This window comes from Palaemon carinicauda, chromosome 22 (assembly GCF_036898095.1).
Source record: "Palaemon carinicauda isolate YSFRI2023 chromosome 22, ASM3689809v2, whole genome shotgun sequence".
Taxonomy (NCBI): Eukaryota; Metazoa; Arthropoda; class Malacostraca; order Decapoda; family Palaemonidae; genus Palaemon; species Palaemon carinicauda.
The window spans coordinates 67,130,080-67,157,215 of NC_090746.1; the positions used below are offsets into that span (position 1 = coordinate 67,130,080).

At 47.3% G+C, this 27,136-nt stretch overlaps 1 protein-coding gene across 3 annotated transcripts in view; it reads right to left on the minus strand.

Annotated features, from left to right (window-relative positions):
• Positions 1–27,136, minus strand: part of LOC137616507 (cyclin-dependent kinase inhibitor 3-like) — a 234,268-nt gene that overhangs the window by 28,901 nt on the left and 178,231 nt on the right. For all 3 annotated transcript variants that reach the window (XM_068346332.1, XM_068346330.1, XM_068346331.1), the window contains exon 4: positions 5,522–5,744. In XM_068346332.1, the coding sequence (XP_068202433.1) occupies positions 5,522–5,744 (223 nt within the window). The remainder of the gene's footprint in view (positions 1–5,521; positions 5,745–27,136) is intronic.

Below are 27,136 nucleotides of genomic sequence, written 5' to 3' on the forward strand. Positions count from 1 at the left end.
TTCTAACTACCTTGTTTGGAAAGAGGTCTCTACCCCAGATGTTGGAATATATCAACTTCCTGGTTTCGTGTTTCACTGTTGCGGCAGCAAACACAAACTCCCTACAGGCATAAAGGTCTTTTACTAAGGTGGCCATATGCATTTTGGCCAAGACCATGAGCATGTCTGGGGTACTTTGATGGGTTGAACACAACTCTATGCAGTTTTGTAGGGATAGGGAGGCTGCAAGTCTCTCCTTTGCCTCTTGTTCGTTATACAAAAGAAACTCGGATAGTTTAGGGAGATTCTCGCTAAACTGTCGACTGGCGACATCCGCGTCTAGTCTTCCTACTGAAAAGGTTAAGTGGACTTCCTTCCAATCCTTCTCCTGCCTGGGAAAGGCTAGTGACAGGCTTGCACTCCTCGAGTGCAGGACATGGTCTACCTGCCGCCACTGCCTTGGCAACAGATTTAAATGGCTTCCACGTAAAGGGGAACGATATTGAAGCACGAGCAAGAAAGGAAGGGTGTCTGTTACCTAGTGTGAATACCTTCGACACCGAGTAACCTGCCTTTCTCAGGCTACTTGACAAGATAGCCTGTGCCTTATCATGGTCGAGAATCATGACCTCCTTCAATTCCGTTTCTTTTCTTGACCTTGGTTCATGTCTCAGTCGAATGAAACAATTAGGGAAAGCGTCAAAGCTTGGCCAAAACTGGATTTTGTCCAAAGGAACAGCACCCATCTTCTCTGAGATGTAGAGTTTGCCGTTTAAAATCGGCATAAGCTCCACAAACCTCCAGGGATTGGTTTTGGAGCATGTCGGAAGGTCTTGGTCTCTGGGTCGTTTCTATGACCCTTGGGGAGCGACAAGTGGAGCTTCAAAAAGCTCTATCTTCCATTTCGCTTCCTCCTTTTCGTCTTGTTTGCGAAAGTTTTCTATTAGATCTTTCATTTGGGCCCATAATTGGTCCATTCTATCTAATAGAGGGGTAGGGGGGTGAAGATGTCGATGTTAATGGCTCTAGAGCCGGCACAGACGGAAACAATTCCGACACGACATTATCCCCCTCTTCCCGTGGGGGCTTCCTGCCCTCCATCCCAAAGGCTATCTGGCTGCTGGGAGGTGTGAATCATGCCTGGGGCACCACTATTTCCTTACTTGCTTTCGGGAATAGTAGGTTACGCATCCTATCATTAGGTAGGTATGGTCCCGGAGAGATTTTCTGGAAGCCTCTCACCCCGTTGCGTAGTTTGTTACGAGCTGCATACCTAGACTCTATCGACTTGGGATTCTCGAAACCCTCGGACATTAAGGTCTGACATACAGTACATTGCAAACTTGCTGGTTCCAATAATGTAGGGATTCGGAAATAATATTGCAGGGGGCATGAAACCTGCATGTATTATGACCATAAAAACACTTACTCTTGATATTGCAGAAGACTGCAACATATGTCATCTGGGGTTCCTCCTGTAAAGAAAGGAAAGCAGAATGAGTATACAATTGATTATCCACTGATAAGCAATATGTAAAAGTCATCTTTTAACTAAAATATCTTAGGATAGTAAGCTAGAAAGGGATAGTGGGAGACACATACTTGTGTATCCCCTGCAAGCAAATACTGTTACCTCCCCTCAGTATTAACTATAAGGAGATTCCTCTATCAAGGGAACTCCAACGAAAGGGTTCTAACCCCTAGGGGTAGAGAAGTGTACAAATCACTGCCCCTTTTTATTCTTAAAACTGTGGGGTAAGGATGACTGATTTCTAATCAGAGTATTGAAGGAATTCTATTCTTTCAATATAGGAACGGTCCCAGCAGAAGCCTGCACAAGGGTACCCAAGATATATTAGAAACTAACTACTGTATAATCATATAGTTTTCTGTTTGCAGTATATACTATATTGCAAATTACTGGCTACTGTATAATTATATATAATGTAGTTCAGCCAGTGCTACCGTTGTGGCAAGCATCTGACGGCACGGTCCAGCCAGCATGATGCCGACTGGACTAGGAAATATAAAAGACATATATTTGTGTATCCTACCCAGGCCGTTTGCTGTGACCTCCCTAACAATATTAAATCACAGAGTTTCCTGAACAGGGAGACTCAAGGATAAGGGTTCTACCCTTTTAGGGTTAGAAGTGTAATACCACCAGCCCTTTAAAATATTTAATATTATAGGGTAATATGAAAACTGATTTCTAATCAAAATATTGAAGAAATTCTATTCTTTCAATATAGGATTGGTCTCAGCAAACACCCAGGCAAGGATACCCAAGATATATTGGAAAATAACTACTTGTATAATATATACAATAGTTTTTCTATCTGCAGTATATCCTATACTGCAAATACACTGACTACCTGTATAAACATATACTGTAATTCAGCCGGCATAGCTAGTCCCTGCCAGCATAGCTAGTCCCTGCCGGCTAAAAGAGAGAGAGAGACAGCATGGAGTGAAGGCTGCCTTATTACTGTGTATGTATACAGTAATTAAGGATGTTAAAGTCTAATTTACTGCCTTTCTCCAGAAAGAAGGTTCAAATGGAAGGGGAGAATGTAACATTCAGGCTTCCATCCAGCCACAAGTACCAACACCGGCAAGGTCCATCCGGCCCGTAGCCGGCAGGGTAGCCTCCGGCAGCACCAGTACAGTCGGCGTACTGCCGGCTGAGTCAGCACCTATCTGTGCCGGTAGGCCGGCCAGGCTAAAACCTCAGCAACAGAACTTGTGGCCAGCAGTCCAAGGGAGGACTGGAGAACCTTGGTGACAGAAGGGACTTCCCACCTACAGCCATCATGGCTGCCACCAGCCGTCATGGCTGCTGACAGATGACATGGCTACCAGCAGCTTGCATAGCCGCCAGCAACCGTCATAGCCGCCGACAGTTTGTAAAACACATGGTCGCCGGCAGCCAACATGACTGCCAGAAATTGTCATGGCTGCCGGTAGCTGGCACAGCCGCAGGCAGCCGGACAACAGCTGCAGGGAAGGAGTCTGGCCGGCCCCCGCAACCCACCAGCAACGGTGAGGTTGCAGGACGACGGCTCAAAGAAAGACAATGGCTCGGCCATTATAAAAGAACAGAGGGGGAAGGAAAAGGGTCCTGTATGAGGTGTGGAAGGAGCTGGCAAGGTTGCCGGTCCTACACACCCTTAAGAAACTCTGTTTCAGTATCGGCGCCATCCTAGGCGGCAAGAGAATCTTCTATTCTCCAACCTAGTGTCTGCCAATACAGTTAAGGGGACGGCAGCAGTGCCACCTCCTCTCAACAAGGAAGAAACAGATTTCCAGTGACGGCGCCATCCTAGGCCTCAGAAGAATAACTACTCTTCAGCCTAGGGTCTGCGAGCACAGGACTAGTCTACTAGGCCAGAGGGAAAAGGTGGCGGCATCATACAACCACTTCAGGTGCGGCCTAGGGAGGGCTGGCCTCCTATGTCGGCAGGGGAATGACTATTCACCCTGCCGGCCGACTGTCGGTCCAAGACTAAATACTCTGAGGTTCTGACCGAATCCCAAAACCTGTCATCTGCGGTTAAGGGACGAGGCAGAAAACCCTAGGTTAGTCCAGCCTGAATGAAAACTCGAGGGACGACCCACTAGGGTTGTAACCTAAGACTACACTCAGAGGGAAGAGAGATTACCCTTAAATCTCTACTAGAGACGAGTATCGGTTATATAATAATTCTAGGAGATATCAATCTCCGATGATTTGATAAACCAATACACGAGGGTAACCGGGGAAATGTTGAAAGTATACTATGTCGCCTAGGTTAGGTTACCTAGGCAAGACGAGAACTCGGTTACCTAAATCACCAAAACTCTGACATATACGATTGACATAGAAAAAGGAAAATTAAGCATATAAATATCTTTACAAGTATAAATTGCCTAAATAGCTTTCATAATTAAATTATTAATGCTATTTTAACCGGGAATGTCGTTCTACTAACTAAATAACACATGCCTAACGAACGACAGCGCCCATGGCGCCTCCGGTAACAGGCCTAGCTCCTAATCACAATAAATTACTCTAATTTCAATGTGAAACGGGAGCTAAATTACACACATTGTAAAGAATCAATACTCAACTTTCCAGAGGCGAAAGAAGCTAGAGATTGCATAATAGTCCCTGTAAATCGATCGAAAATGTCAGATCAACAGGGAACACCACTGTGAGAAATCACTACAGAATTAGGAATGTCCGCCATCTTGGATATGGCGCTGCTGTGATACTCAATAGTAGTATGGGAACTAGGGTAACCTTGATGCAGCTCCCCTTCTAATTCTGCCACTTTCCCCCTCGAAGCGTAAACGCTATTCGGGGTGCAGATTGCTATGTGGCGTGTCAAGAATACGTCCTCTGATATTATGCAATATCCTTAAGAGAAATTTAAGGATATTCGCACCAGGAGTTAGAATTCTGGAGAACTAAAGGTAAATTCTCTGGGAATATCACTGTAGTCAAATACAGTATCCCTTAGGAAGCTACTCTTAGGAACCTTCCATCAGGACAACATGGCTTGAGCTCAAAAATTTAACTTTATTCTAAAAATCTGTTAATTGTAAGTGGAAAAGTGGTGAAAGTCAGTTTTAAAAAGGATACAGATCTAGAAATCCAAAGTCCTTAGGTTAAAAGAATTTTAAGTCTTTTGTTTTAATCATAAACGTATAATTTTGCTGACAATAATCATATGGCTACCCAAGTCATAATTTCAACATACACATATTAGCTATAAATGATCATGACCCTTAAAATAAATGATGAACTTGACCTTCAATAACAAAAATTACAACAGGAATGAATTCCCCGGGTCAAACTTGTTCAGAAAAGCGGTATTGCACATGATTCTAGGACACTTGGTAAAAAAGTTACATTTTAATCAGATTCATTAGCTATAATCAACACTAATTTTGCTAATTAACTCATAAAATTTTTTCCCTAAGGTTGGCGCAATGCCAACAAAGCTAAAAATGATCCAAAAACACATAAGAACACATCACTTAAAGAACCTTGCATCTTTGAACATTTTTATGTTTACTATAGAAGTGATATAGCCCGCTACTAGACTAGCAGATCACCAGGGAAAGACTTTTTCAATAGGCCATCACAACCCTAAATGGAGTGTGAATATACCAGATATTACTGTAGTCTGTTCTCATTTAATCAAGGCTGTTCGTTCATTTTTTCCTACTACCCTCACACAACAATTTGTCTCCAAGGTAATGATGTTTTACCTCCTCCATGGTCTTTCCCTCCACTTTTCACTATCCCTATCATCAACCTCTTTGCTCTTCCTATACAGGAACAGGATATAAAGTCTCTTAACCAACTAAACACAACAAATTATCTCCAGTTACACCATTTGTTACAATTGATGCAGGACAGTGTACTGTATTCTCGTACCTGTATATGGCCAAATAAAACTTTCTTTTGGGTGAATAACATAAATACCATAACAGTCATTAATATAGTTTTCTTGACTCCAAGTACACTAAAGACATAAAATTCAAAACAACTTACTGAATTAAAACCTTCCGCTTGGCCTCCAATGCTTGCCGTATCAAGTCAATGATATCTACGACTGTTTCAACAGGTGGCGCTGTCCCGTCCAAAAATGGAAAATGGTGGATGCACAAGCCTCTCATCTCATATTCATTCATCAAGTTTGGAACTCTGTACTTTCGAAGCTCTCCTTTTGTCATAAGCATTACAACATCTGTGATGCCGAAATACTCGATTTTGTCTGAAACGAAAATACAGTATGTGGATGTTATTTTCTATGTGTAAAACTAATGTATCTTACATATATAAGCACTTGTGCTTATATAGTCACCTAAGACTAGTTACATTACCCAAAGCTGTGTCTGTATGCTCATAATAAAGAATTTCTGACCTGCAAGAAACCTTTTTTATGATGGCTAAGGGTAACTCTTATCATCACCAATGTTATACTGTACTGTAATTAATTTACTTTTTCTACTAAATCTCTATCTCATAAAGAGCATAATCTATCTATTAAAAAGGAGAATTATTAAATGAATGTTTTCAAGATAGTCAAATTTGCAACAATTGATCGTGATATTTTCATAATAAAATAAATTTTTGAACATACTTACCCGCTGGTTATATAAAAATGGCTAAAGTCCCTAGACGCCCGGCAGAAGTTCAAAATCTCGCGGAAATCGCAGATATGCCAGGTGTACACTAGCGCCCTTGCGGTAGACAGGCCGAACTATACCAAACCCTTCAGATCTTCCATGCTCCATAGTCTCTAGAGGGGAGGAGGGTGGGTTTTCAACTTATATAACCAGCGGGTAAGTAAGTTAAAAAATTTATTTTATTATGAAAATATAATTTTTAAACATAAAACTTATCTGCTGGTTATATAAGAATGGCTGATTGACACCCTTGGTGGTGGGTCAGAGACAGCAACATAATTGGAAATTCACTTAAGAGTTACATTAAACAACTTAAGAGGTTCGTACCTGATAAGGAAGCTGACTGCAATGATTCTCTGCCTCATTCTGTCTGCTATCCTTAGGAGATCCAGCGGTCCACCCAGGGGGCTGATGATCTCTAGGAGCTGTCAAATGGTGCCAGAACCTATAACGTGACAGGACCTCAACTAATACCCTTGTTCCGGGCGCACTCAAGGAACAAATTGACCACCTACCAAACAACAGATTGCGGAAGACTGACAACCAGTCTCCACATACAACCATAAACTTTACAAGTTCCAAGAGAAATAAAAGGGTACTAGGAAAAAGGGAACGTAGGGGTAGATCATTCACCTAATACCGCATTCGCCGCTACGAATGGTCCGAACGTGTAGCAGTCCTCATAGAGAGTCTGGACATGCTTTAAATAATGGGATGTAAATACAGACTTACTTCTCCAGAAAGTTGTATCCATGATACTTCGCAGAGAACGATTTTGTTTAAAAGCAACTGAAGTCACTACCGCTCTGACTTCATGCGTCTTAACCTTGAGGAGCCTCAGGTCCGCCTCATCACACTGGGCGTAAGCCTCTCTAATCAAGAGCCTTATGAAAAAGGATAAGGCGTTCATTGACATGGGCAGAGTAGGTTTTCTTACTGCACACCAAAGAGCGTCTGAGTTGCCTCTCAAACTCTTTGTTCTGTCCACATAGAACCTTAATGCTCTTATAGGGCAGAGCACTTTCTCCAACTCTCCTCCCACTACATCATAGAGATTAGGGATCTCAAAAGACTTAGGCCATGGACGGGAAGGATGTTCATTCTTGTCCAAAAAATCAAGCTGCAAGGAACGTATGGCTTTCCCATCTCGGAAACCAATGTTCCTGCTAAAGGCGTGAACTTCACTGACCCTCTTAGCAGAAGCTAAACTAACCAGAAACAAAGTTTTCAAGGTTAGATCCTTAAAAGAGGCCGAGGGCAAAGGTTCAAATCTGTCACTCATGAGATATGTAAGAACAACGTCCAAGTTCCAGGCAGGCGATTCTGGTTGGCTTTTCTTTGAGGTATCAAAAGACTTAACAAGATCCTGCAAGTCCTTATTGTTGGAAAGGTCCAAATTTCTGTGTCTAAAGACCGTCGCCAACATACTTCTGTAACCTTTGATTGTTGAGGAAGAAAAGTTATGCTTATATCTGAGATCTAGGAAGAAATCAGCAATCTGAGTTATAGAGATACTGGATGAAGACACCGAGTTAGCTCTACACCATTCCCTGAATAACTCCCACTTGGACTGATACACTTTGATGGTAGAAGACCTCCTTGCTCTCGCAATAGCCTTGGCTGCATCCTTCGAAAATCCTCTAGATCTAGCGAGTTTTTCGATAGTCTGAAGGCAGTCAGACGTAGAGCTCGGAGATTTAGGTGCTTTCTTGCCAAGTGAGGTTGTCTGAGAAGATCTGGTCTTAAGGGAAGGCTTCTCGGGACATCTACAATACATTCCAGTACCTCTGGAAACCAGCTTCTTGACAGCCAGAACGGAGCCACCAGAGTCCTCCTGGTTCCTTCGTGTGACACAAACTTCTGCATTACCTCGTACAGGATCTTGAACGGTGGGAATGCATACACCTCCATGTGTGACCAATCCATCAGGAAAGCGTATATGTGCATGGCCTCGAGATCCGGCACTGGTAAACAGTACAATTCCAGTCTCTTCGTCTTTGCGGTTGCAAATAGACCTACAAGGGGACGACCCCATAACTGCCAGACTCTTGCAGACCTCCAGGTGTAACATCCATTCTGTGGGGAGAACCTGTCTCTCCTGCTGAGTCTGTCTGCACTCACATTCTTGACCCCCTGAATAAAATGAGTCAATAATGACACTTTCCTCTCCTCCGCCTACACGAGAAGAGGCCTCGCTATCTCGTAAAGAGACCACGAGTGGGTTCCGCCTTGCTTCGCTATATAGGCTAGAGCTGTGGTGCTGTCCGCATTGATCTGTACCACTTTGCCCCGGATCTGTTCCTCGAAGCCTTTGAGGGCCAAATGTACTGCCAAAAGTTCCTTTTGATTTATGTGGAGAGTTTTTTGCTCTATCGTCCACCGACCTGAGATCTCTTTCTTCTCTAATGCCGCTCCCCACCCCGAGTTTGAGGCGTCGGAAAACAACACGAGGTCTGGGCTCTTTTGATCCGCGACAGGCCCTCCTGTAGTCTGTGCTCGTTGTTCCACCACTGCAAGTGTGATTTTATGGGATCCGTAATGGGAATGCTTTCCCTGTCGAGACTGTTCCCTTTCTTCCAATGCCAATTGAGATGGAATTGAAGGGGGCGTAAATGTAGCCTCCCCAGAGATACAAACTTTTCCAATGACAAGAGGGTCCCCAGAAGGCTCATCCATTCCCTCACTGAACTGACGTCATTTTTCATAAAGGTCCGAAGTTTTAGGAGAGCTGTTTGAATCCTTACAGGCGACAGAAAAGCCTGAAAAGTCTGACTCTGAATCTCCATCCCCAAATAAAGAATCTTCTGGGATGGAGTCAGCTGTGATTTCTTTGAACTCACTAGGAGTCCTAACTCCTTCGTCAATTTCAATGTCATTTGCAGGTCCTTCAAACAGCAATCGGCTGAGGTGGCTCTTATAAGCCAATCGTCCAGGTACAGGGAGGCCCTGATTCCCCTTGAATGCAGCATGCTTGCTACATTCAGCATAATTTTCGTGAAAACCAGAGGAGCTGTGCTGAGACCGAAACATAAGGCTCTGAACAGGAAGACCTTGTTTTCGTACGTAAACCTCAGATAACGCCTGCAGCTGAGGTGTATCGGAATATGGAAGTAAGCGTCTTGGAGATCTATTGAAACCATCCAATCGCCCTTCCTTACTGCTGCCAAAACCGTCTTCTGTGTTTCCATGGTAAACTTTGAGTTCTGGACGTAGCCGTTGAGAACACTTACGTCCAGAACTGGTCTCCATTCTCCTGAACTCTTGGGTACTAAGAATAGCCGGTTGTAAAACCCTGGCGATGTTAAATCCTGTACCCTCTCTATCGCTCGCTTCTCCAGTAACAGAGATATTTGAAGCCGCATGGCGTGCCTCTTTGGCCCCTCCCTGTATCTGGGCGAAAGATCCAAAGGATCTGTGACTAGTGGAGGATTTGATAAAAATGGAATCTTGTATCCCTCCTTCAGTACTAGAATGGACCAAGGGTCCGCTCCATTCCTCTCCCAGGCCTTCCAGAAGTAATTCAGCCTGGCCCCTACTGCTGTCTGAAGGATAGGGCAGTCAGACTCTACCTCGGCCGGGCTTAGTTCCTCTCTTCTTAGGTTTCTTCCCGTCGGACCTGAAGTTACCTCTTCCGATAGATTTACCACGAAAAGGCTAGGAGGATCGTACCCCTGAAGGGCCTTCTTTTGGTTTACGGGAAGAAAACGAAGAAGGCAGAACTTTCCTGGCCGTATTAGCCACTAGGTCATGAGTAGCCTTTTGGGTTAATGCCGTGGCAGCTTCCCCTACTAACTCTTGTGGGAATAAAGTAGAAGACAACGGAGCAAATAGCAACTCCTATCTCTGGTAAGGGGGAACTCCCGCAGAGAGGAAGGAAGAACACATAGTGGCCCTCTTCTTTATTACTCCAGCTGTGAAAAGAGCAGCCAACTCGTTTGACCCATCCCTGACTGCCTTGTCCATACAGGACATCAAATGAATGAGGTTGCTAGTGTCCGCGCCTTTCATCTCCGAGACCTTTCTTCCTAGGGCTCCCAAAGACCAGTCTAGAAAGTTAAAAACTTCAAAAGCCCTGAACATGCCTTTTAACAGATGATCGAATTCTGTCATAGACCACCACACTTTAGTTTTCCTTAAGGCCAGTCGATGAGAGGAATCCACAAGGCTCGAAAAATCTCCCTGAGCAGAGGCAGGAACTCCCAAGTCCAACACTTCCCCTGTCTCATACCAAACGCTGGACTTGGATGCCAATCTTGCGGGTGGAAAGGCGAAGCTCGTTTTGCCAAGAGTCTTCTTCGACTCCATCCATGTTCCCATCAATTTCAAAGCCCTTTTAGAAGAGCGTGAGAGCACCATCTTCGTATACAAAGGCACTTTTGTAGCCTTCCCCAAGGTAAATTCAGACGGTGGAGAACGTGGTGCAACCGGAGTAAAGTGGTCTAGAAAGAGTTTCGTGAAAACCAGCATTAATTTTTTGAGGTCCACCAAATGTTGAGGTGGTTTCTTCTCTTCTCCTTCAAAAATATCTTCCAGCGGTTCGTCCGGACAAAACACCTCATCTGGTTCTTCTTCTGACAATTCAGCCGTTGCAGCCGTGCCTTGTTCGGATAAGCAACGAACCTGATCCGAAGCGTCAGTGCTGAAATGGGTGCGTTTGCGATGTTCAACGTCTCCCTCTATCTGGTGATCACTAGTCTTACGCTTATAATCACGTTCAGTTTGGGAAACAGCATCTGATGTAGAGCGGTCAAGGTCGACTGATGTTCGCCATCAAGAGTGGACTGACGCGCGGCGTCATGGGTTAACTGACGTGAGCCGTCGCGATGACGCGTGGCGTCTGGCTGACGCTCTGTGCCGTCATGAGTCAACTGACGTGAGCCGTCACGGTGACGCGTAGCGTCTGGCTGCCGCTGACGCTGACGCTCTGTAGCGTCATGGGTAGACTGTCGTGAGCCATCACGGTGGCGCGCTGCGCCTGCCTGCTGCCGCTCCTGCTCCGCATCGCGTTCGTTACCGTCCTGCTGCTCAGCGGTTCGTTCTATTGTTTGGCGAACGTCAACGCTTTTGGAAGAGGGACGTTCGGAGGTTTTAGAGGTTGTTTTTTGCTGTGTAGCAGCCCCGTGACGTGACACATCCATCTCACTCTGCCGTTGAACACTGCGAGTGGGAGATCGCCTGTGCAATAACGCGTCAGCACTAGAGACAACAGGCCGCCTGTGCGACAACTGGTCCGAAGCGGAAGATTGACGCCCAACCACACTGCCAACCTCAGGTTGATAAGATCGCATCAGCGACGAGAGCTGCTGTTTCATACCCAATAACATTGACCATTTGGGATCGCTGCTATGCGACACATTTGAATCTTTTTCTAAGGGAAAATCGCCTTCTTCCTCGCAACCATATCGCTTCCCACTTTCGGGAGACGAACACCAGTCTGACGGAACCGGTGGTGCATGAACCGTCATATCAGAAACAGGCATCAGCTCCGAATCAGACTGTACTACTGTACACCTTTATCCAAATCAAAACCCCTGTCTGCGCGTTTTGCAGGCGAGCAACCCTCAGGGGACTGAAAACGCTCCGGCATATCCCAGTGACTACAGCCGGGTTGTTGCGGAGGCGATTCGTGCTGCTGAACGACCACGTGAGTTTTCCTTTTAAGAGGTCTAGAAGCGTGACGCCAGACATCGCCCAGTGAACCTTCATCCAAGGAAAGCGATAACGCACTAACCTCATCTTTCCTACGATGAGGGTGAGCGACCTGTGTTACGACAGCAGGAACGCTCGAGGGGACGTCTGCGCGATTGATGACGCTTCTCGTTCCCTTTCGCCGTTCGACATTACTTCTCCAATGGGTTCGGGAGCTTGAAAGAGGTCGTAGGCTAGGTGAACGACAGGATCGCTCAGACGCACCCTCCACAACACTAAACACATTAGAAACACTTTTCACAATTGGTTGGTCGCCTGTGCGACAACTTTTAAGCACATTGATTTCGGACAAGATCTGGTTTTTGTCTGCAGCTAACGATTCGACTCTTTCACCGAGAGCCTGAATCGCTGTTAACATATTCTTCATCGAAGGTTCCTTCGGTTCCTGATCTACCACTACGGGGGAAAGAATAGGATCAATGACATCAGGTACAGACAAATCAACAGAACGAGATGAACTGCGCCTAACCCTGTCTCTCTCTAATCTTTGAATGTAACGTTCATAAGTTACCCACTCGCTATCGGTTAACGAAAGGCATTCATCACACCGATCCCCAAAAGAACAAGATTTACCCCTACATTTAACACAAATACTATGAGGGTCCACAGAAGCCTTAGGAAGTTGAGTACGACAACCTTTAACACACTTCCGATACACAGGGGAGGGGTCGGCCATATTGAATTGTTAAGAGAGAAACCAAAAACATACACAAAGGTTAAATTAAATAAATAAACCCCAAACAAAAATGATTTCAAGAAAAAATGAAAGAGAAATCAATTATGCGAAAACCCAAACTCAAAAGACAGAGTACATCACCAAATAACCGTCCAAAACAGAGTAAGTTTCGAGAGAATTTCCAATTGTTCCAGCCAGCAATGGCAGCAGAGAAGATCTGAAGGGTTTGGTATAGTTCGGCCTGTCTACCGCGAGGGCGCTAGTGTACACCTGGCATATCTGCGATAGCCGCGAGATTTTGAATTTTCTGCCGGGCGTCTAGAGACTTTAGCCATTCTTATATAACCAGCAGGTAAGTTTTATGTTTAAAAAGGGATTTTGACGTAGGAAAAATCTATTTCTGGGCGAGAGACCTGTGCCGCCCAGTGAAATGCTCCTTTTACATAATTTCTAAGGTAATAACTGCTATGAATTTACCAGAGAAAAAATTGTATAGGAATGCTAGGTTGAACCCAGCTCGCTCACCTAACAAGGTGTCGGTATAATATACTGGGGCGTGATAAATCACAACCAGAGGTCTCGCACCATTTAGATATCTCCTGACAACATCCCTGAACAGCGAGGTGCCGTTCAACATCCTAACTCCAATCGCTACAACGAACAATCCCACCCACGCTAGTGACGTCACTCCTATAGCACCCCAGATTGGGGCCCGGAAGGGAGGGACGGGTGGGTTCACTGGGCGGCACAGGTCTCTCGCCCAGAAATAGATTTTTCCTACGTCAAAATCCCTTTTCTGGGCACTGACCTGTGCTGCCCAGTGAAATAGTGCCACAGAATAGGGACCCAATATGGCTAACTACCTGGGGAGAGAATAACACAAAAATAGCATTACAGTACATGGTGAAATTTAATAACAAAACAGGAGGGATAGGAATCCCATAGGCAAGTGATCAACACGGTTATGAGTGGAGAAAATCCACTGAAAACAATAATAAGGTAACCCATAGGTAAGTAATCCACGAGGTATGAATAGTAATAAATACATGGTAAACAATCCCATACAGAGATGATAATAAATCAGGCAGAACTGCGAATATAATAAAATACATAATATCAAAATTAAAATAAAATCAGCTCGAGGGATTAAGAACAGAGGAATCAAAACAATTCGTAGAATATATCAATGTATAATAAAAATAATATACCATAAGGGTGTATGGCAAAGGACAAACCAAACCAGGTAGGAACAATAAGAAAGCCAGGCAGGAGGGAAAGAGGACAGAGCAAGACATTGTGATTAGGAGGAACTACATTCCCAGCTGCTACTGTTGCAAATTTAAGAGCTTCTAAAGGTTTTAGGTAGTGGCGTTTAAAAACTTTAGGGGACTTCCAACCCGTATATTTTGTGAGCTCATCAAATTTCATATGATGAAAGAAGTTAATTGAAGTAGCCACAGCTCGAATATCATGGACATGTGGGAATGACTCAGGATTAGCTTGTTTAATAAAATAAAGAATTTGTTGTCTAATTCCTTTAAGGGTAATAGTTCCTCCATTCTCTCTAATAAATAAGGGCCCTGTGGAAGTATTGGAAGTTCTACTTAAGTAGAATTTCAGGGTGGTAACTGGACACAGGGATGGATCCCGAGGAAGTGGAACAATCTTCCAGGGAGACCACCTGTTTTGAGGGTCCTCATTTTTAGCCAGGAATACTTTGTTAGGGGAGAGAAGGACCTCACCCGAAGGGAGAAACTCGATATGACCTGGGTCTCTAGACAGGGCCGACAATTCTGAGATTCTAGAGCCAGAGGCGAGGCTCAAAAGAAAAAGTGTCTTTCTTAACAATGCCATATAGTTACAAGATTCATTCAAAGTGTCAGAGGCTAGCTTTAGGACATCGTTCAAGAACCAAGAAACTGCGCTAGGGCGAGTTGATGGTTTCAGTCTGGCACAAGCTCTTGGAATGAGAGAGAAGTATGAATCCGTCAGGTCAATGTCAAAACCGACATGGAAGATCTTTTTCAAGGCTGATTTGATCGTAGTAATCGTGTTGGCTGCTAGGCCCGATTCAAAGAGAGTTCTAAAGAATGTCACAGTTAGGTTCATCGTCATTTTCTCAACTTGAGTCTTTCAAAAACTTTGCCAGTTTTTTGACGGCCGAGTCATATTGACGGAGGGTGGATTCTCTTTTGTCTGATTCCAGGAATAGGGTATTCAGAGGGTCGATGTTTGCACCCTTTTGAGCTGCGAACTTCATGAAGTCCATAAAGTTAGGGCATTCAGAATCCTTGAGGAAGCTAACACATTGCGCGTTTGTACTACTTGTGTTAGAACAGGATTGGGTATCCGCTGGGGGCGGAGGCCTAGCTCTAGTAACAAGGGGAACCAGTTGCTTTTGGGCCAGTTGGGGGCTATCAGAGCCACTCGGCCCTTGAAAGATCTGAGCTTGTGCAGTACTTTCAGCAGGAGATTTATCGGAGGAAACAGATAAATCGTCTTCCAAATGTTCCAGTCTAGTGACATAGCGTCCATGGCATAAGCCTGAGGGTCCAGGTTGGGGGCTACGTAACATTCTAGTTTGCGATTGGATTCCGTCGCAAACAGATCCACCTGGAGACCCGGGACCTGAGATAAGATCCATTGGAAGGATCGATTGTCCAGTGACCATTCCGACTCCAACGGGGTCGTCCGGGAAAGTGCGTCCACCGCTACATTCCGGACCCCCGCCAGGTGGACTGCTGATAGATGCCACTTGTATAATGTTGCCATGGAGATAATCGCCAACATAACGTGGTTTATGTGGGCTGACCTGGAGCCTCCCCTGTTGATGCAGTGGACTATGACTGCACTGTCGAGGACCAGTCTGATATGGAGATTCCTGGCTGGGCTGAGATGTTTTAGGGTAAGCAAGACTGCCATGGCCTCTAGGACATTTATGTGCATTTGTTGATATATCGGAGACCATAACCCTTGGACTTTCTTGTGTTGAGAGTAACCTCCCCACCCTGTTAGGGAGACGTCTGTATGAATGACGAGTCCCGGGGCAGGATATTGCAAGGGAACTGACTTGGAAAGGTTCTTGACCTTCGTCCAAGGCTGCAGACTTTTCCTCAGGATTGGGGGAAGGCGAGCTCGCCTGTCTCGACGTTTCTTGGTCGCTCTGGAGCGCCACACACTGTTTATGTCCTTTAGTTTGGACTTTAGGACGATGTCTGTGACGGAGGCGAACTGTAAGGAACCTAGTATTCTTTTCTGGTTCCTTCTGGATGTCAACTTGTCCCTGAGAAACTGTTTCGTGTTCCTCGTTATTTCCTTCCTTTTGGCTTTTGGCAGGCACAATGTATGGGAATTTAGGTCCCATAGTAGCCCCAGCCACTGAAACTTGGTCTCCGGGACCAGACGGGATTTCTCGAGGTTGACCTGAAATCCTAAACGTCGAAGGAAGGAGAGGGCTCTGTTCGTCGCCATGTGGCAGTTCTGGACGTTGTTCGACCAGATCAGCCAATAGTCGAGATAAGCCACTATTTGAATCCCTTGGGTTCGAAGTTCCTGAATCACCGTCTCTGCTAGTTTGGTGAAGATTCTGGGCGCTATGTTGAGCCCAAATGGCATCACCTTGAAAGCATAGGCTTGTTTGCCCAGCTTGAAGCCTAAAAAGGGGCGAAAATGCCTTGCTATTGGAACGTGATAGTAGGCATCTGTAAGATCTATGGAGGTGGTGACGGCCCCATGGGGAAGTAGGGTCCGCACCTGCGAGACGGTAAGCATGTGGAATTTTTCGCAACGAATGAACGAGTTTAGACGAGACAGGTCCAGGATTACTCTTCGTTTGTCTGAGCCTTTCTTTGGCACGCTGAATAAGCGACCTTGAAATTTTAAGCGATGCATGCTTTGGATTGCGTTCTTTTGCAACAGATCCTTTGTAAATGAACGTAGCTCTTCTGTTGGGAGTTGGTAGAAACTGTTTGGTGGAGGGGGACCCTGTAACCAGCTCCACCCCAGACCTTTGGAAATTATGCTGGAAGCCCAATTGCTGAACTTCCAATGGTCCCAAAATTTGTATAGTCTCCCTCCTACCTGCAACTTCTCAATGGCTTGATGATGATTTGCCGCCTCTGCCTCCGCGGAAAGCCTTGCCTCGGTGGGAACCCCTTCCGCCACCTCGGTTACGAAAGGCACCTCTGGAGCCCCTGTGGCGCTGGTAGCCTTGGAAAGAACCCTGAGATTCGTAAGTGGGGTTGAAGGCGGGGGAGGCAGCAAACGAAGTCGATGCGACTTGTGTCTGAGGGACCAACACATACTGCTGTTGGGGTTGGCCCTTTGAGGTAGAAGGCTGGGAGCCCTGTGAAACAGGGACAGACTGAACCGGGACAGGTTGCACTACTTGAAGAGGCTGTCTGAACTGTGAGGAGTGGAAGGGCCTCAACCTCTTCCTGCCACGAGCTGGAGTACCAGTAGGTTCATATTTCCTTTTGGGGACTAGGCCCCACCTAACCTTGAGGCTTTGGTTAACTCGAGCTGCCTCGCTGAGAACAGCGTTAACCAGATCCTCCGGGAAGAGGTCCGAACCCCAGACCGGGGCTTTGATGAGCCTATTGGGTTCGTGCCGAATAGTAGCCTCCGACAATACATGCCGTCGGCAATGGAATCTGGCATTATGGAAGTCATATGCATCAATCAACAAAGTTTGCAGAAGTGACTTCGTGAGGACCTTAAAGATAGGTTCCTCGTCGCAACGGTCATCTCCGATAGAGCAGTAGAGTTAATGGATCTACTGAGCCTACACCGGGTCTCAAACTCTATTTTGATTAGGGACTCCGGTAGCTTGGGGAGGTGTTCACTGAACTGCGTCGAGGCACAGTCCGGGCTCAGTTTGCCTACCGTAAAGGTAGACGGGGCGTTCCGCCAGCACTCATGGTCACCAGGAAAGAGAAGGGAAGTCAATTCCGTCTCTCGAAGCTGAGGTAAGGGCTTCTCTTCCTTGGAAGCCTGATAGGCTATCTCCATGATTTTGGTTGTGCATGGAGTACGGGTATGCTCGTCTATCACAAACATAGTATACGAGTTCTTATAGGGTGTGAGCATTGTGTTCACACAATCCCACTCATTGAAGGCGCGGACCAAAACAGACTGGGCCTGTTCCTTGGGGAAGATCACAGTCTCCTTAGGGACTTTATCTAGGCGGATCAGAGCCTCATCAGTCAAGCGAGCGAAGCCGGGAAAGGGAAATTGCAGACCCGGCGGGTAGAACTCTAAGTCTTCAATCGGTCGAGTTCCGAAACCTTCGATGGACAACATGCCGTCCGAGAGGGGGGCGTGTAGAGCTAACCTCCAGGGGTTACTCTTTGTAAACGGTGGGAGCTTAGAGGCGTCGGGGATGGCATATTGCTGCTGTTGTGGCAGCCCTGAACGCATGAGTCCCTGGACTAGGTTCTTGACATTTGCAACCCTTTCTTGCTGTTGTTGCAGTCGCGATGGCTTGCTGAGTGTGCGAAGACAACATCGTCTCGAAGCGAGAAAACAGCTTCTCCAAGAAATCCGCCGGGTTAAATGGTTCCACCGGAGGGGGAACGGATGCCGAACCGGAGACCGGTCCTTGAGAAGTCGAGGGCACAGCGACGAAGTCCTTGGGGACTCTAGTGGAGGAAGATTTGGACGACCTCGATGATTTTGAAGACTTGTGGGTCTTATGCAAAGGCCTGCGGTGAGCCTTAACCTTGGGGATCACAGACCGGAGCTGGAGATCAGCACCGGAAGTCCCCGGAAAACCTTGAAAACAAGATTGGTTTGAAGTAGAAGAGAAAGTCGGGCTGAGGAGAAGAATCTCAGCCCGGAACCCACCTGACTCACCTATCTCCCTACCTGTGTCGGGTTCCTCAAGAACCATGGGTTCTACGTCTAAATTAATAAGGGTTGCGACGTCTTCCGTTATCGTCCCGCTTGTCTCTTCTTGGTCCGGGGCCAAAAGCAAGGACTCAATGTTTTCGATGATAGGGTCTGCCAACTCCTTGGGGACCGCAGCTGATGTTTTTGCGTGCGGATAAGGGAGGGAACACCATTGTTCAGATAAAATGTAAGGTTGCTCAGCCTTTACATTCCGGGCGAAGCCGCCAATCCAGACCTTGAGGGTCGCTACAGCCGAAGTCTTAGCGGGCTCGGAGCTCTGAAAGAGAACAGACTATTAGTGAAGGTAAGGAATTTTCATGCCGAAGAGAAAAGAGGTGGGGACCAGGAGCCTCCGAAGACGAGGCCCTAGAAGAGGGCATGCGAGGAGCAAAATAAAATGATGCAATTAAAATTAATTAATTGTAATTAATTATAACTCCACTTACCAAGTCTGTAAAAATCGGCTAAGAATAATTCCACTTACCGATTCAGAGGTTAAGGTGGAGGCCAGCTTGTAGCATACTACACAATTGTCCGGATGCCAAACAGTGAGATCATCCACCAGGACAGCACAATGGGCATGTGAGCGACACACGTCGTGGCCGCAGGGTTGGCTAAGGACCGCCGAGCATGCCGTCATCGAACAGCGTACTGCCTGTAAAATAAAAGATACATGAGCATCCCGTAGGCAAGCTGGAAGAGCCCGGGGGCTCCGGGAGCTTAGAATACACCGCTGTAGCGGAAATAATAAACTTAAGCTGTAGAGCAATACAGATAAGAATAAGTCAGTCCGTAATCGTGATCATACCAGGGGGGGGGGAGTCGAGAACAGGGGATTATATAGATATGTGTGAATATATAATGAGATTAATCCTAGTGGAAAAAGGTCACGCTGGCTCCGGGGAGACAACTGAGAGAGCCCAGGGCTCTTGAAAACCTACCGGAGTAGGCGGACAGGGGAGTCGAGGGTCGAACCCGTCGACGGCACAAGGAATTAATCGAACTCGACATGGGAATAAGGCGAAGGCTACGTCCGGGGATCCCGAAGGAATAATAATGGTACGTGGAGTCCCTGGAGTGCGGAACACCATATGAGGAGGGGGAAATGGAGGGATCTGTAATGGGTCCGTGAGGTGCGGGACCGGGAGGGAGTAGCAGGAATAAAATGTGTATAAAACGGATTTTGAGCGAAGCGAAAAATCTATTTTTGGGTAAGATGGCCATGTCGTCCTGATGGAAGTTCCTTAAAGGCAGCTTCCTAGGGTATATTACAACTACGGCGATATTCCCAGAGAATTTACCTTCAGGTACCCAGAATTCTAACTCCTGGAGCGAGTATCCCTAAAAAAGACCTTAGGGATATCGTAAATATCAGTGGACGTATTCTTGACACGCCTCATAGCAATCTATACCCCGAATAGAGTTAACACTTCGTAGGGGTCAAATGGCAAGAAAACGAAAACGATAAGAAAGGGGGGAGCCGTTCGTAAGGCATCTCTCCTCCCCGTTTCGAAAGCGTGCCCTGCGCCGCTCGCGGCGCCATCTGTATTCCTTGTAGCGATACACGAGGTGCTACAGATACTGTATGTAGGGAGGGGTCCTACAACCCTTTTCACTTTTTTTTTTTTTTTTGAAAAGGAACAGGGCGGGTCCATCAGGACGACATGGCCATCTTACCCAAAAATAGATTTTTCGCTTCGCTCAAAATCCGTTTTTTGGGCTCAAGCCATGTCGTCCTGATGGAAGTATACCAGAGCATTACTGTATCTGTGGATTCTCAATACGTGCCGTACTCCTCAGGAATGTTTCCTAGTCAACTCGACTGAAAGACCTAAGATGTTACCGTTATACATCTTTTCACTAATCATAAGCCATGAAAGCGCTTCCTGCCCCCTACAGGGAGGAGTCCTACTAGACTCTAGAAACGAACGAAGAGTACATATACCTATGTATGAATCACTCGCCAGCCAGTACAATATAGTGGTCTCACTCTATATGAAGTAAAGCATAGTCTTACGGAACTACAGCATCCAAGGGAAAAAATCCCGACCAGCACCCTGGTCGAAGTAAAATTAGACAAAAAGGTTATATCTGCGTAGGATTAAACTTGCTGCCGCCACCGTCCTCAGAGAGGGGTGGAGCCCTTTATGCTAAGGAAAGTATAAACCAGTGCAACAAGGCTTTGCATTAAGGAATAGGCTATTATAGATATCCCCGATTAATATACATAGGCTAAATGCTCAATAAATAACATGAAATCAATATAGGTGAAGGAGACGCAAGGTTCCCGAGAACAAGTTTATTGAGTAACAATAAATAGACATGGTCACCATAAATATATACATATGATAGGTGGATGACCAACAATTTACACAAGTACCGTAGTGCATGGATGAATGGTTATCTGAAAGAAAACAATTAGGTCACTTGCCGCATACCAAGGTATCAAAGTTAACGTCCATGTTACTACTTTGCTGACATTAGCGTTAGCAACGCTCGGCACACCTGTCTGTACTTGTGCTACCATCACCATAACGCTGGAACAGTCACTGTGGGCTCTCAGAGCCTTCACTACTAGTTATATCAACGCATATAACTAACCACTCACCCAAGAATTAAAGTCCCAAATAATTCCACTGTTCCTCGCAGAGTTAAACAGCAGGGTTAACGACGCAACCAACTGCTACCACAGACCTCTTTAGCTGCTCCACTTGCTTAGCATAGTGGCGAAAGAATACCCTGGAAGACTTCCAGCCAGTGTATGAACGAAGGTGTTCAAAATCCATAAAGTTAAAGAAGTTTAAGGATGAAGCAACTTTCCTCGGATCATGACCTGCGGGTGAACTGTCAGGATCCGCTCTGCGAATAAAATATGTAATTTTTGCCCTAAGCTGATTTAAAGATAAATTCGAGCCCGATGTTTCTCCTCTGAATAGTTGGCCCCCATGGAAGTCTGAAGTTCTACGAAGATAGACCTTTAGGCATTCTACGGGACATAGAGATGCATCTTCTTTCAGAGGGCAGATTCTCCAGGGACCCCACCTGTTGGTGGGCAACTCGTTCTTAGCGAGAAACGTAGGGTCCGGAAACAGGTTCAGTTCTCCCCCATCCAGGAACTGAACCCGGCCCTCCTCTCTCGAGAGGGCCACAATCTCACTAACTCTGGCCCCAGAAGCTAGGGCAAAAAGGAAGATCACTTTTTGAGTCAGGTCCTTCAATGCGCATTCCTCATTATCCAGTAATGAGGCAAAATGAAGGACTTTGTCTAACGACCACAAAATAGGCTTTGGAGGAGCTGATGGTCTAAGCCTAGCACAGGCCTTCGGGATCTTATTAAACATCTCGTTAGCGAGGTCTACCTGGAAGGCATATAGAATGGGTCTTGTCAGAGCTGACTTACATGTAGAAATCGTGTTAGCCGCCAGCCCCTGTCCGTGGAGGTGGATGAAGAAGGATAGGCAGAACTCCGTAGAGATCTCTTGCGGGTTCTTGTCTTTGACAAATGCTACCCATTTCTTCCATGCTGATTCGTACTGCCTCCTAGTAGACTTACACTTGTATTCTTCCAGGAAGTCGATGCTATCTTTCGAGATTCCGAACCGTTTCTTCACCGCTAGGGAGAGAAAATCATGAGCTGCAGGGTCCGGGTTTTCTGTAATGAAGCGTAGACAGTCGACTTCTGGACTTGCTGGGACAGAACTGGGTCCGGGAGTGGTAGAAACTTCAGTCGTAGTTCCAGAGCTAGAGGGAACCATACACTGTTCGGCCACTTGTGGGCCACTATTGCTGCTACTCCCTTGAAGGATCTCAGTTTGTTGAGGACCCTCAACATCAGATTGTGAGGGGGAAACAGGTAGATCCTGGACCATCTGTTCCAATCGAGGGACATCGCATCTACTGCTTCCGCCAAGGGGTCCACGTATGGGGACACATATTTCGGCAGCTTCTTGTTGTCCTTCGTCGCGAAGAGGTCTATCTGCAGTTCTGGGACTTGTCTCAAGATGAAGGAGAATGATCCTGCGTCTAGGGACCATTCTGACTCTATCGGTGTAACCCTGGATAGAGCGTCCGCGGTCACATTCCGGACTCCTTGAAGGTGAACTGCTGACAGGTGCCACTTCTTCTTCTCCGCCAGTCGAAATATGGCTAACATTACCTGGTTGAGAGGTGGAGATCTCGATCCCCGCCGATTCAGACATTTCACTACCACCTCGCTGTCCAGTACCAACCTTACATGGATCGAGTGACGTGGGGATACTTTCTTCAGGGTAAGAAGCACTGCCATAGCTTCTAGAAAGTTTATGTGAAAAGTCCCAAATAGCTTGGACCAGGTCCCTTGCACTTTTTTCCGATGGGAGTGACCCCCCCACCCTACCTTTGAGGTGTCTGTGTGGATTGTCACTGACGGGGGGGATGGCTGAAGAGGTAGAGACCTCTTTAGACGACTGGCTTGAGACCACGGTCTGAGAAGAGAACGTAGTCGAAGTGGGACCGGTCTCTTCAAGTCCCTTCGCTCTTTCGATGCAAAGGTTCTCCATACTCCCGCTGCATCTTTCAGCTGTGCTCTTAGCACTGGGTCTGTTACTGATGCAAACTGAAGAGAGCCCAAAACCCTCTCTTGTTCGCGTCTTGATATCCTCTCGGAACCTAGAAGTCTCCTGACAGACCCCGCTATTTCCTTCCTTTTCGACATCGGAATGGAAAAACGGTGTGACACTAGATCCCAGTGAATTCCCAACCACTGGAACCTCTGAGCTGGAGAAAGACGAGACTTCTTTCTGTTGATCATGAAACCTAGATATTCCAGGAACTGAATCACTTGTAGGGAAGCTTGCAAGCATTCTGCTCTGGATGCTGCCCACACCAACCAATCGTCCAGGTAGGCTACTACTTGGAACCCTTTTAGGCGTAACTGTTTGAGCGCTGCGCTCGCAAGCTTCGTAAAGATCCTTGGGGCTATGTTTAGCCCGAAGGGCATCGCTCTGAAAGCATAAAGTTTTTGTTGTAGCTTGAATCCTAGGTAGGGGGAGAGACGGCGACTTATTGGAACGTGCCAATATGCGTCTGACAAATCGATGGAGACGGTATATGCCCTCTTGGGCAGTAAGGCCCTTATGTGTTGTAACGTTAACATCTTGAACTTGTGGTTCACTATGAACTTGTTGAGTGGTGACAAGTCCAGAATGACTCTGAGTTTCCCCGAGTCTTTCTTGGGAACACAAAACAGCCTCCCTTGAAACTTGATGGACTTTACCCTCCGGATCACCTTTTTCTCCAACAGATCTTGGATGTACTCCTCCAAAACGGGGGTGGAGTGTTGGAAAAATTGAGGGCACTGGGGCGGAGTACTGTACCAACTCCAACCCAGTCCATTTTTGAGAAGGCTTGGGCCCAGGGATCGAAGGTCCAGCGATCCCGGAAATACTGAAGTCTCCCACCTACCGGCGACACTTCACTTTGACTGCCCTGCAGTCTTGCCTCCCTGGCCGCGACCACCTCTGAATCCTCGTCCCCTAGAGGGGCGTCTCGCCAAACCTCTGGCTTCACCTCTGGGCTTTGCACGAAACGTGGTCGATTGCCCCTCGAACACTGGATTGAATGCCGGGGAAGCTGATGACACGGCTTGGGGTACCCATTGGAAGGTGGTCGGGGTCTGGGCTACCAGTTGTGGTACCGGAGGCAAAGCTGGCTGCTGCTGCTGCTGTCTTTGTGGTTTGAAAGGCTTGGCTGGACGGGAGGAAAACCTCGATTTCTTCGCCTTTCCTTTCGGCTGAGGGCCCTCATCCGGAGAAGACTTCCTCTTAAGGGACAGGCCCCACTTCAGGAGAAGATTACGGTTCTCAGTGGCTGCCTTGTCCACCACCTCTTTGACCACGTCGTTGGGAAAGAGATCTTTACCCCAGATGCTGGATGAAATGAGCCTCTTGGGTTCATGCCTCACTGTGGCCGAGGCGAAAACAAACTCTCTACAGGCCCTCCTTGCTTTAACAAAGCAATAGAGGTCCTTAGTCACCGTGGCCAGATGGATCTTGGCCATTACCATGAACATCTCCGGCATCTTGGGGTCGCTAGCCATCGTCTCCATGTTGGTCTGGAGAGACATCGAGGCTGCCAGGCGCTCCTTTGTGTCCAATTCCCTCCGTAGGAGGAATTCCGACAACTTGGGAAGGTTTTCGCCGAACTGCTGACCTGCAATGTCGGCGTCCAACTTCCCAACCGAGAAAGTGAGGTGCACCTCCTTCCAGTCCTTATTGTCCAGCGGCAAGGCCAACGACAGAGGTTTGCATTCCTCCAGAGATGGACACGGTTTGCCAGCTTCAACCGCCTTCAAGACGGCCGCGAACCCCTTCTGCATAAAGGGGAAGGCCCTAGCCGGGGAGGATACAAAGGAGGGGTGCTTCTTACTCAAAGCGGCAACTTTAGAGTTTGAGAACCCCCTCTCCTTCAATGCAGCTGTTAGAGTAGCTTGAGCCTTGGAGTGATCCAGGATAATCACCTCCTTCGGTTCCGTCTCCTCCTTCGAGGCCGGCTCCTTCTTCAAACGGACATAACAGTCCGGGTAGGCCCCTCTACTGGGCCAGAATTCCACCTCCTCAAGGGGAACTGAGCCCAGTTTCTCCGACATGACGAACTTCCCGATCGTCATCGGCATGTGCTCGGCATATCTCCACGGGTTGGCATCCGAGCACAGAGGAAGGTCCTTCACGTTGAGCTTCTTTGGAGGTCCACGTGATGCTGTGATCTTCTGCATCTGGAGCTCCAAAGTAGCGGCCTTCTGATTATTCTCCCTCTGCATCTGTTGGATCATACCAACAATGGAAGAGAGAGCCTGTCCTAGCTCTGCTGGAAGAGCGGACGAGGTAGAGGGGATAGGTTCAGGGACCTGAACCGGAACGTCTGAAGATACGGGAACCTCTTCCTCCACGGCAATAGGATCTCGATCCTCCTCCTCACCTTCTGCGAGGAGATCCTGTTCCGCACGATCGGACAAGTCAGACATCTTGTCATCCAACTGGATGTCCTGCATGGCATCAGCAACATCCTCCTCCACTGGGATCTGGACGAGAGGGATCTCCGGCCGAGGCTGGGGAACAACAGCGTCAGTGGAAGCCTTGGGAAAAAGGTATGCCCTCATCTTCTCATTAGGAAGATAAGGTCCAGTGGTGTTTTTCTGAAAACCCCTTACCCATAAGCGAAGCTTCTCCCTCGCTGCATCCCTTGACTCCGCCGACCTAGGGGATTCAAAAGCCTCTGATAGCAGGTTAGTACATACAGCACATACCTGCGGATCCCAGTAGCGATGGTCATCATTGGAGGCTGCGCAAGCCGCGTGACTCCTACACGAGACATGTCCGCAAAAGTTCTTACTGCGGACATTGCAGAAGACACTATCACACTTCGGATGCTCCTCCTGTAAAAGAAGAAAATTTCCATGAATATCAAGTGAATTTCAATTCACATGTAAAAATTGAGTATTCACCAAGAATAAGGGAAAGACACCTACTTGTGAAACCCACACAAACACCTGTGGAAGCCCACCAGCCAAAGTCACGTAGTTAGTCTTTACTAGAATAACCAGAGAGCATATTTCCAAAGGAAATTAGGTGTAGCTCACACCTAAGGTAAAATTTTACCATTCTGGCCAGGGATGAAAAGAATTCTCTTTTATCCTTGTAAGGCGACACCAAGTGATTGCACAAGTAACACAAGTAAGTTAGAAAAGACAGTGTTGTAACCTACTATATCATGGACTCCCTTGGTTGAATACACCACCAAAGAAAGGACTGATACAGTACCTGAGGGTGGTGTGCCGGCCGGCTATTGCCGGTCAGCACCCCCCCCCCCCCCCCCCGTTTTTCGAAAGGTAGATCTCAAGTACACAACATCAGATCACCCCTATTGGGGAGAACTCCAGATCCCATGCCTGAACCGGCCGGCAGTGGTTGCCGGTCCGCAGCCACCCGGTTTGCACTGCGTTGCCGGCCATCATTCTTAGTGGCCGGCTAACCGGGCAGTGTAGCAGGCCGGCCGGCAGCAGTAAGCAAACCCTGCCGGCTGGCCTCCACACCAGGTAGCGCTCGGCTGCCGGCCCCACTTATAGTGGCCGGCAGATGAGCAAGAGACCGGCCGGCAAAGGCATATAACCATCGCCGACCGACAGCAAGAGAACTGGAGAACACCCCCCCCACCGGCGGCCGGCCTGTAGGCCGGCAGACGGCAAGGACAACACATACGAAGACAACAGAATGAGTGCCGGGCTAAGAGGCTATGAGCCTCTGTGCCCGGCACCCGAAAGAGTGCCGAAAGGAAGGGGAGACACTAAGTCAGGCTTCCTAACCGCTGCTTACTGAATCTACAGACGGCAGCGGTGGAGGGACCAAGAAAGGACCGGGCAGCACCCGAAGAAAGGGTCTCTGCCGGTCGCCACACTCTGCCGGCCGACAGGGGACCACGTCAGTTCCCCATCCTAACCTAGGCTAGGTACGGATGCGGACGACTGACACAAAGGAACGGAAAATAGAAGGGAAGGACAGAGGGTCCTATCCAACCTTGCCTTGGTTAAGGGTCATTCCCAACTAAGACAGCTCATCTCAGCCAGAGAAAAACCCGAGGGGGAGGCCGGCACTACTGGCTGCCTCCCTAAAACCAAGGCAAGGAAGGAATTGCTATTCCAGAAAAGGGAACATATCCTGAATCCGGAAC